Genomic DNA, 11550 nt, shown 5'->3' with positions numbered 1-11550 from the left:
ATAGATTTATTTATCTTTATGCACTACAGGAGCTGTCTCTTATACACATCTAGATGTGTATAAGAGACAGTATTTGTAGATATTTCAAAAGGCCATGGTTTTCAAACTTCAAATGAATTTTTACTTTGTGGTTACCATTACCAAAAAATATATAAAGGTCTTGAAAACAGCTTAGCTTTATCGGCTAAACTTGTAGTAGCCGCTGTGCATAGTTAATGTTTTACTATATATTTTAATATGAATACTTACAAGTATTGTAATCATTGAAAGACCTAATGATATTACAAAGAAAATAGCACCATAATTCTCCCACCACCAGCCAGTATAGTCGTCTTCTTTCTGAAAAAAAAAATTATATAAAAAAGAATATTAGTAATAATAACAATTATAATAAATGTTATATAGTGGGGCATTATAGGTTAAAGACTACTAAGCATCTTCACATTAAAATTACCCCAGCAATTAAGCACAGATAACACATACATAACCCCAAGGGGAACATTCTTAAATATTACAACTGTAAACAATGCATTGGCTATATAAGTCATATGCAAATCACATGTAATCAAATCAGCAATTAAAACATTTATTTTATTAATATTCATTTATATTTATTTTATTTCCTAATAGTGTGCAGAAAAATTTGATTTTTTGAAGGGTATCAATTTGAAAATGTAAGACCATGAAAAGGTAACTGACCAAACTTGGCAAAATTTCAAATTGGCAACAAACCAGTTTGGCACAACATTTACAGAAAATTAGGGAGAGCAGACTGTTCATCGTTATGTCAATCATTTTTTGTTACTTATCTTACTTGAAAGTTAGTAAAGCCTAACAGAAAAGTTGTTCACCTTTTATCTATCAACATAATTCATGATGGTGGCATTTTGGATTATAAAATTTAGATAGATGTTCCGAGGGGCGTAGGCTGCTTTCGACCTGGGGTGGGGGTGCGAAATAATGTGGAACTAAATCCAAGAACGTGGAACTTCTATTCCAATGAAAACTTAATGGTCATTATTAGTATTATAACCCACTTAGTGTGCTGTTTGTTATATTGACATCTGCTGCCATGGGGTGGTCCTGCACCCCCAATTTACGCCCATGGATGTTGGACAGACTGTTATACAGTTGAACTTGCCTAAGTCGAATCCAAAATGCCATTGAAAAATTGTTTGACTTAGATAAAATTTGACTTACAGATTGTTTATTAATTGAAAACACTACAAATGTAAAATAAGTTCGACTTTGAAATTATTCTAGTTAGGCGAAGTCGACTTAGGCAAGTTTAACTGTATTTATACACGGTACTAAGCCATCTCTTTTGCCACTATGGATTAAGCTTTTGACCTATTTGGCTCTCTTACTCGGCAATGTGTGGATAATTATGTTAGTCTCAATATGTACCGCATCATGCCAAGGCCAATACGTCAAATGTTCTTGGCCAATTTACATAGCAATTTTCTGCCTGAGTACTTCTGTTTTACATGTAAACCCAGGACCATCCGTACAGATTTTTTTAGTGGAGACCTAGCTGTGCCACCACAATGTACAAGCAATGAATATATATCTCTTCCATTATATAAATAAATACCTACATTTAAGACAGATTGGTTTATACTTACTGACTGGATTGATGGTCTGTAAAATAGAAGTAAACACCTGCGAAAAAAAAGGATTAAAATATGTTATAAACTTAAAAACATATAAAGGGGTATTTCAATATTTGGAGTATGTATTATACTTTCTTATCTGAGATTAATCAGTGGACCTTTCGGTTTTTATAAAGGGGATAACAGCAGGTGTTCAGTGGCAGCGTGGAAACAGAGAGACTTTTAGCGCCCCTTTCAGACAGATCAAACCCCATCCTTGGACTAAAATAGAAAAGTAAATTAACAGATTTTTTTGGCTATATTTAGTGTCCTTAAAATTGGCTCATGCCCAGTTTCTCTAGATACCATGCAATGAACATGAGACCCTGAACCCAACCAGGACTTTGACCTGAGATTGTTTTTATAGTAATTTTGTTGCTACAACTTATTGCATAACTATATTATACAGTTCCTAATGTAGCTATTGTTTACAGTTTCATCTTATATGAACGTAATAAATAAAAATAGGCTCCCAGCATATGTGAGGTCTCACCACGAAATGAGACGCATCGTTGGTGAAATCATATTGAGATATTTACCAAAATAGGTCAAAGGCAACATTTTTACAAAATTTTGATTTTAATGTTTTTGAATAACTTGATACTTATATTTTATGATTGTGTACTTTTTAAGTGAATTTTCTTACTAAAACAGTGTTCTTTTTGCATATTCTGTAATTCTAGTCCTATTATTTGTACAGGTTAGTTTATCTTTGAGGCCGATTTTCTCAAAACCTGGTTCTCATACACCTAAACTTTAAATGCTAACATATCTATTTATCCTAGGGAAGCCATTCAAAGATCAAATTAAAGCTTATAATGTGATCTACCAAAATGTAATATAAACTCATTTTTTGATTTTCTAACGATGAGACTCATTTTGTAGTGAGACCTCACATATGTCCTTGCCCTATACTGCCAGGCCCTTCTGTATTATGTTTACTAATAAAGTATCCACATGGGATTAGGTTATCAGGAAATGTGTGGTGTTGTATATTTTTTTAATAACTTTTATGCAGTAATAAGGTACTTGAAGATGTCACATGAACCACCATGCACCTCCACCGGATTTACCCTTTCTGCCATCTTTTACTGCCAGATCACAACATAGTGTCTTTGTCCCGGACGGGGCATAGACACAAAAACATATTGCATTGCCAGATTTAGACATACAGCAGCAATTGAGGGCGCTATACCATTATTTTCTATACCCTCATGATAAAATTGAGGGATATTTCAACTATATATTTTTGCACATTCATTCATTTCAATTCAATACTTTTTAGACCATCATATATCAAAATACAATAGAAATGTTTCTTCAATTTTCGGAACAGCTGTGTTTATTTATTTATTAAGGTATAAAACGCAAAGCAAAACAGCAGCCAAAGGCTAAAAACGTTTTTTCTTTTTGTTTTTTTGTTTGTTTGTTTGTTTATATGCTGAGTATTAAATTTTAATGTTTAATTCTTACCTATAGCATGGAATTAGTTCCAGCTTCTGATGATATATAACTACTGGAATCATTACTACAATTGGAATCAGCCTGAAAGACAATGGAAGTCAGGTGTTAGGAACTCCTGGAATCAACAGATATGAGGTTGGTTAAACTCTTGAAATTGAACCATTTCTACCTGCTTGATTGTGATAGCAGCTTAGCTCAGTTGGCTTAATTGGTAGTAACCACAGTTTGGGATAAATAGGGAAGTCTTTTTCAGGTCATTTTCCCCTGGTTCAATTTCTATCATTGCTCTCCTTTGTGTTTCAGCTGGAGGGCTGAAATATAAGTTACGATAATGCACCCTTCTTTCAGGATGAGATTTCTGGTGTGTGTGGCGAGTGGCATTTAGAGATGCAGTTTTCAGATAAGTCAGAACTTTGGTTTCAAATTTACTTAGCTTAAGCTGGGCAATTACTACGCCCAGCGGTCAAAATTCTATGGGGAACGCAATGCCATGACGTGCGCAATGGATTGTTTTTAATGAAAATTCGTTCAGGTTGCCACCAACAATCAGAAGACAGCGCCATCTAGTGCTCATGGGGAGCAGAGTTTGATGCATTCGCCGACGGTCGTACGACACGGTGTTTGTCTGGCTTTATCTATAAATCTTACCATGAGAGAATATACACCATCCTAAGAGCCCACTTCATTTTAATATTTGACTGTGAACATAAAAAACCAAATCCAACATCAATATTTTAGTTCCAAAATAATAAATAATCAGCAGTAAGTATGATATATAAAGTAACTAGTTGTCATTAATAAATCAATTTTATATCTAATTAGTAGATTATGTTTGACTAATTTATTTTATTTATTTGAGGAAAAAAACAATAAAACTGACAAAATCAAAATGACAGAGAGAGGAAAAAACTTAATTGTCCGGGACTGGTCACTTACCATTAATGTTGAGAGCTTCTTTGCCCGATGTAGTCGATCTTTGATCCGTACATATACATTTAACGAATAATTCATAGTTAAAAAGAATGTTGATACATGGAATGCCTGAAAGAAAAGGGCAAAAAACAGAGCACAAGATCAAAAAACAAGTTTACACTTTCTAGATCAGATACAAGATTATGTTGGGATGAAATCTAAGGATATGTAATTCTTTTGTAACTTTGTTGAGCCACCTCATACAGACACGTGTGTGTGGGTTCTCTTAAGATATTGTCTTGCTTTCTTGCTTGTGTCTGCATGGGCCTAGTGTACATCTCATACAGTTCTATGCTTCATATATCTCATGCTTTTATCAATCTCAATGATTTCCTCTAATAGACAAATTAAAATAAATCGTATCTTCTCTTATATCAAAACTGGCCAATCTTCAATACATCAAATTATGAAATAGTGAAAACATGCCAAAAAAGTTTAAAATGGGTAAATAACAGGATAGGAATGATCTGTTTGACCATAATAACAACATAAATATTACACTTAAAATAAAATTATATAATAAATTTGGTGGTTTACTTCGGTAATAGCTTGTAGGTAAACACAATTTTCATTTGGTTCTGTTTCATCACTCCACAGGGCTGCTCCAGCTACCCAACATATCGCCAATCCGAGATCTGCAACAGACAAATGGAATAGAGGGCGTACCTGCAATTTAAATCAACATCAATACAGTAGGTTAATTCATCAGTTTATTTACAATAACGTTTTATTTATTAAAAACATACATTTCATAATTTCAATATATTAAACAAGTTTCCTAGGAACATATTGAAATGCACTGATAAGAGCCCTAACACAAGTGGCCATCTTCATAATACCTACAGGAGATAGAGCCCAAACACATGTGTGGCCTAGTTCAGACTAGGTGGATAAACCCGGCTCAACTCACCGGGTTTATCCACCTGCCAGTCTGAACTACAGTAAGTGGCTTATCACAAGCTGGGCTGTGTTCCTATAGTAACTAGGCCTGGCGCGCCACCGTGTTTAACTTTTCTTAGCCGGGCTTTAATCGTTGCGGGGGGTCTTGCATTGACTTTGGGTGACGAAATGACCAATCAGCATTCAATTACGTATGCTGTGAGCGAGCGTATGTTTCGCGAGCAATGTTTTGAAACACGTTTCCTGGTTGCAGGTCATTTATGCAAATTTGGGCCTGGCTAACCCTCTAGTCTGAACTCCCGGCAAAGTTGAGCCGGGCTTAACTCAAGCCTGGCTTATCTCCAAGTCTGAATTGACTCCAGGGACGCCTGGATTAAAGTTCAACACAGGTGGTCACATTCAAAGGCATGCAAGTTGCCAAAAATAGAATAAAACAAATAAAAAAACTAATAGTAAAAGGTAATAAATGCAAAGCATACCTCTTCACTGGTAACTACTCCCTTTATTAATGAGTATATTATAGTGGAGCTTGACCCTAAGATGCTCAGACAAGCAAACACAATATGCACATATCGCAGGGCATACATCTGAAAAGAAAAATTACCAAAATCATTATATGCGAGGGTGAAACACAGTCTTAAAATATTTTATAAATTAATTTATATACTGTAAATGGAAGTGGTTTGTATAGTGGTATTCCAGCTATGGGTTTGAATCTTGTTGTATATTATTATTGTTAATTACTTATATATTTTAAGTAGTGAATGCTATTGGTAGTTGTATAGCAATGTTTTATATGCAGTAATTTTGCAGAGAAAGACAGTATTTCATTAAAAAAAAAAACTGTGGACATTAGTTTAAAGTAGTTAGAATATTGCAGAATTCCTGAATCTGTATAATATTGTACAGTACCAGCAGACAGAATAGACATCAGTCATACTGTATCATGCTATGTAATAAAAGTTTACTAGCGGTATACAGTACCACTATATCAGAACACTCAGCATTAATGACAGCCACATGTTTACTATTTAAATACTGGTACCTTAATAATTGTCGTTGTACTTGTTACACTTTGTTTATTTGACCAGACAAGAACATCTGTCAGAAGGTCTTAATTGAATATGTTACTCGATTAATCTGCTACAAAGATATAGACCAATGAAAAAACAGTAGGCCTACGTGAATTTTTAGAAACAAAACAATATTGGTAATTGGTAATAATAATAATAATAATAATAAGATCTTTCTTTTACAAAGGAATATGTGCCGTATATGTGCCTTTAACATATGGTATCAGATCATGAAATCAAACAAGAACTACTTACAAATACAAATAATAGATAAGGAAGAAACAAAGATACTATTACTACCAAAAAAAACTGTACACTTAAAAAATTATGTTGAAATTAACTTTTTAAAAATTTTAAGAGTGGTACTATTTTTTGTGGTCTCATCAATATTGTTCCACAAGTCAGCACCACGATATGCCAAACTCTTTTTTTTATACTCTGTATTAGGTTTATCTATTGGTCAGAGTTAATTAAATGAAGGATACAGTCAGGGGTGAAATCAGAGGCAGATCCAAGGGGCCAAAAAAAAAAGAGAAAAAAGAAAAGAAAGGAGAATAGGGGGTGCACAGTATTCCAAAAACAGCTAACCTTAGATTTAACTTCCATGTACCAGTGTCTATGGTCAAGCATTTCTAAAAAAAAAAAATCTCAAGCACCTCCCTTCCCCTACCTGCTCAGTGCTTCGCATGTCACATGGCCCCACCCACATTTTCCTCTGGATATGCCCCTGAAACCAGACCAATAAATGCACACATCTATGCTTGACCAATAAAATGGCAAAGCTACAGATAGACACATGGTCTGACTTATAGTGGAATTATTTAATAAGACAATAACTGAAAATTTAAATGACTAGAATGGCAATGTTGGATATGGTAGTTAGGGTCAGTCATACATTTTATAATGAATGAAAAGTTTTCTAACGTAGTAGGTCAGTTTGTATGGTATATAGTCAAAGTAAGTCCAATGAATGAAATCATTAAAATTTACCAGACAGAGGGACTGGTAGAAGTAGAAAATTGCTGGTTAATAAACAATGCTTTTAGATAAAATGACAAAAAAACATCACATTATTTTTCTATAGTTATTGGGATTTTATTTTGCTACCAGTGCCTGCATAAAAGAGGCATGTACAGTAAGTATTCCTTGTACTATTATTCTAAACATATTTTTATATTTGTACTCGGAATACATTTAACTTGGAAAGCTTCTCATTATTATTAATGAAATAGAAACTTCAATGCAAAGAATTAATGCTGAAATACACAATTCAAACATTTGAATTACAGAGTAGATTCACACATTACACATTAACCTAGTCTACATCATTATAACAAACACACTAAGTAAACATATGAGTTGATAAGATATAATATACTGTAATAACTGAATGCTAATATGCACGTCATGTTATAATCTATGCTGAAGTTTGCTGACATATATGCTCCCTAAAACCAAACTTCAATATAATAATAGTTAATCTAAAAATACTAATTAGAAATAACTTCTGGATTCACCATTGCACTTTTCAGTTTCCCATTCGATTGAAAAAAATCATAGAAAAAAACCTCTGCAGTACTGCAAGTACCAGGCAAAAAGTTGGTTTCTATTAGGATCTTTGGAAAGTGAATTAAATAAAAGGTCATGAACTGTAAAGTTTCAACACGCCCTATTTTATATTTCCCTGCCTTAAGCGTACATTCCATATTTGGTAAATTTGCAGGATCTGGTGTCATTAAATATTCATTAACAGCGGAACTGCGGTGCACTACAAACAATAATGTTTGTTGAGTGAAAAAAATCTAAAATCTAAATTTGAATGTAAGAATCCCAAGTTGGTGAAGTGAAATTTCTGGGTAATTTGTCTTTTATTGAAGTGGAATTTCTAGGTACTTTTTTTGGTTTGTTAACTAAATTATACATATGATATGTTAATTCCATGTACCAAAAGCCACTACAAATATTTAAGAGAAACAGCAGTAGTCCGCTTTTTGTAAGTTGCGAACAATATGCAAAACAAGTCAGTTCCAGGTTTTATTGTAGAGTTCGGTGGCGATGCAAAGGCATAAGAGTTTTTAAATTGTAAGTAACCTAATACTTGAAAGAGAAAAATGTTTAATTTTTGAAAACATACACTTAGGAGCCATTTTAATATTCAAATTAAAAATTCTATTTTCTGGGAAAAACTGAAAAACCCACAAATTTCTGGGAACTTAGGAGTTCTGCGTACACCTTGTGAGAAATCTGGACCCCTAGTACTGTACTATCATATCAAATGGCAGAAGCCTCTTTGCTAAATGTTGTCTATAGTATTTTTTATTGTTAATTATTTTCCTCCTTAAAATTGTGTCAAAACATATTTTACATCCCTACTACAGTATTATCAGAAACAATCATAAAATTTAACAATAGATACATAAACACTGATACCTTATGAATAGAAAAAAAAAATGCTCACTCTAAAAATACATATATTTGATCAACATAATGTAATCTTTACTCAATCATTATATACATATTTAAACAGAAGAGTGTACTTAGTATCCTAGCAATGGATATAATTTTAGTTATGGTATATATGGGTTGTAACCTTCATTGAGCAGAGGTATTGACTTATTGTGACATGCTTTCAATCATGGGGGAAGTAATAATAATAATAATAATAATAATAATAATTACTTTATTTAAACACGGAAAAACTTGATCACCCAAGGGTGTTTTTCATCAAGGCCGTGCAAGGCCATAAGTGGTAAAATATAAAAATACAAAATACTTTGTTTAAGTATAATAAATGTGATTAAAATGTGAAATTAAATAGTATCTTTAGTTTAAAATAAATCAAAAACATATGCATTAATTAATTTAATATACATACAGTAATTGATTAATTTAATATCAGAAGTTAGATTAGATTAATGATTTCTTTAAATTTATTAATATTTGCTGAATTTCTATACTCGATTGTGAACACAGGCGATTTTAAAAATTTGAACGGTACAGTAGTTTACCACCAGTTACATGATGGAACAATGATCTACATAAAGTCTATTTAAATTAATCTTTAGAAGCACTTTTAGTCAAGAGAAAAAAAAAAAACTGGTATCAAAGGATTTGGACATGGGGCCCTGGGATTGGAAGGTATCTTAACCACTACAATGCAATCCCACATAATTTATTGTAAGATCTTCTTTTGTTTTTTTTTGCAATTAATTATATCGCTTTGACAATGTGAAGTGAAACTGTGATAATAACATCGCATTGTCTTCGCGATTTCGCGTTGTTTTGTTTTGACAGGCTCCCTAATATTTTTATTATATTTTACTTTCTAATTTATATTTATCGATTCTTATTACTGCTATAAAAAATCTTTGCTCGCCATCCCCATGTACTGAAGAACAAGAATTATGGTTAAAATGCACATTTTCTTTATGCCTCTTTTCTGTGAAATGAACTGTCCCTTTAGTTAAAATACGACTATATACAGTACGTTTTATTAAAACTGTTGTATTTATATCAAAGTCTGCTGGTACTAGTACAGGCATTCATAATGCGCCTCTTCCTTAAGATTATAAAGCTCACTTCTTTTCCATGGTCATTTGGTCCACATGCTTTAAGCGTTGCTGCTGTTAATCAGCGCAGAACCACGCAGCCCCACCAGGTACCTATATATTTCTGGGTGGAGAGAAGCAATATTGCAGATAAAGTGCCTTGTTCAAGGACATGAAAGCGAAATGCACAGCAAGGGATTGAAACCCCAACCTCAAGATTGGGAAACCAAACTGTTTCCGCTCCGCCAATCCGCTTCCACATTTTAAAGGCAAACTGTGAAATTCAATCATTAAAACTTTTGCATGAAAAATATTTGATTACTATTTCATACTTTCCTATTACTGTATTCATACATTTTTAATTACAAAATTAAAAGATTCACTTTTGCAATGTTATACTGTATAATAATAATAATAATAATAATAATAATAATAACTATTATTATTTTATAAAGTGCATAATTAAAAATGAGGAGCCTCAAGAGTCAAAGTGCCTGTTGATGAAAATGTATTTATTATAAAAAGTTAAGCATATTGTATGAAAAGTTAAGTCATTAAAAAATGTAATAATCCTTTGGAAATAAAGTACTTTATTAATCCCAAATGGTGTATAATTAAAATCATTTATTTATTATTTATTTATTAACCATTGTATAAAAAAATATATATTATACTTTACTATACTATATTATAAGATATTATCCAGAACTTTGATTAGAATTAAAAACACAATCAATTTGAGTGATTTTAAAAACAATCATGATTTAACAGTTTGAGGCAGGAAGCCAATGAGCTACCCACATGGTGCTTCAACTACTTGGCACTTCCTTAGCTTCTGTGTAATTGTGTTCAATGCTAAGAAAACCACACACAAACACGACCCCAAATTGACCTTTGTATCATATGGACTATATTTTTGTTTGTTTGGTCCACACCTAAATGTAATAATTAGCACGCTGAAATAGGCTAGTAAATAAAGTTTAACTGGGTTCGTAAATAATATTGGCCTCAAAATATTGTGGTTGAGACATGGGCCGATTAAATGTAGAAATAGGAAACCTAGAAATATAGTAAAAACGCTGAATAGTAATACTCCAGCATCGCGACATGCGGACGTTGGTACGGGTAGGTTAGTCTACAAATGTTGCCTAAAGTAATTTATTTTACCCGGCAGAACGAAAGAAGGAAACTCCGCTTTTCAGTCGTCTTAGGCCCTTGTTTTTTGACAAACAATGACCTTTCAGAGGTCAAATTGCTGTCAAGAATATGAATTGGCTGCTTCGCAGCAATTAATAAAGGTGCTAAAGATTTAAGGGAAATTAACCTCCTTGCATCCCTACCAAAGGCTCTTTCCTGACATTCCCACTTAGTTCGCACATCCAGGCCCCTTTTTTTTGCGAGGCTGGATCCGCACCTGGAAGCCACTCCCCCACCGCCTCTTTACTTTGCAAAAGTTGCCTCAAAAAGAAGCTCATCTCGAAAAGAAGCTCATCAAAAGTTCACAAAAAAAAAAAAAGCCCAGGGCTTTTTGTAGAGGTTTTATAGTATACACCTTAAAAAATCAGAAGATCTCGTTAAAACATCGGAACATATGATTTTTTTAATTAAATAATTTGATAACATTTTGGCTATTGTCTTCAATTTGTGTTAAGGTTTGGCTGTTGTCATCTGATTTATGAATTAAGGAACTTGAAAAATCGCTGTGCATACACTGGCAGTGTGTACTAATCTTAGTCAGCATGCCGTTCTTATCGCCCAAGCAACACAACAGAAGTGGTTGAATAATGATTGTATTTTAAAATATTAGACACAGAAATAATTGTGTTGGTCTATAAATAAGGCTTAAGAAATTTAACAGTGTTGTTTTACTCGTTCACATCCTTAACTCCGTATTTGTCTACTCTTGGAAGAACTTCCCCTTTAGCGTATGCTGTAGAGGGC

The 11550-nt window shown here is 33.1% G+C and overlaps 1 protein-coding gene across 1 annotated transcript in view; it reads right to left on the bottom strand.

Annotated features, from left to right (window-relative positions):
• Positions 1-16: 16 nt before the first annotated feature.
• Positions 17-11550, bottom strand: part of LOC117112578 (transmembrane protein 116-like) — a 22204-nt gene continuing 10670 nt past the window's right edge. Inside the window, exons 4-11 of the mRNA XM_033255676.1 lie at positions 5468-5575; positions 4626-4754; positions 4053-4157; positions 3765-3814; positions 3126-3197; positions 1626-1662; positions 250-339; positions 17-49 (exon numbers count right to left, since the gene is read on the bottom strand). Of these exons, the coding sequence (XP_033111567.1) occupies positions 17-49; positions 250-339; positions 1626-1662; positions 3126-3197; positions 3765-3814; positions 4053-4157; positions 4626-4754; positions 5468-5575 (624 nt within the window). The remainder of the gene's footprint in view (positions 50-249; positions 340-1625; positions 1663-3125; positions 3198-3764; positions 3815-4052; positions 4158-4625; positions 4755-5467; positions 5576-11550) is intronic.

Source organism: Anneissia japonica, unplaced genomic scaffold (assembly GCF_011630105.1).
Source record: "Anneissia japonica isolate Jap-2015-1 unplaced genomic scaffold, ASM1163010v1 scaffold287715_len1027211_cov185, whole genome shotgun sequence".
NCBI classification, from domain to species: domain Eukaryota; kingdom Metazoa; phylum Echinodermata; class Crinoidea; order Comatulida; family Comatulidae; genus Anneissia; species Anneissia japonica.
The sequence above is the reverse complement of the archived record's forward strand: the minus strand, read 5'-3'. Positions and strand labels throughout refer to the sequence as shown.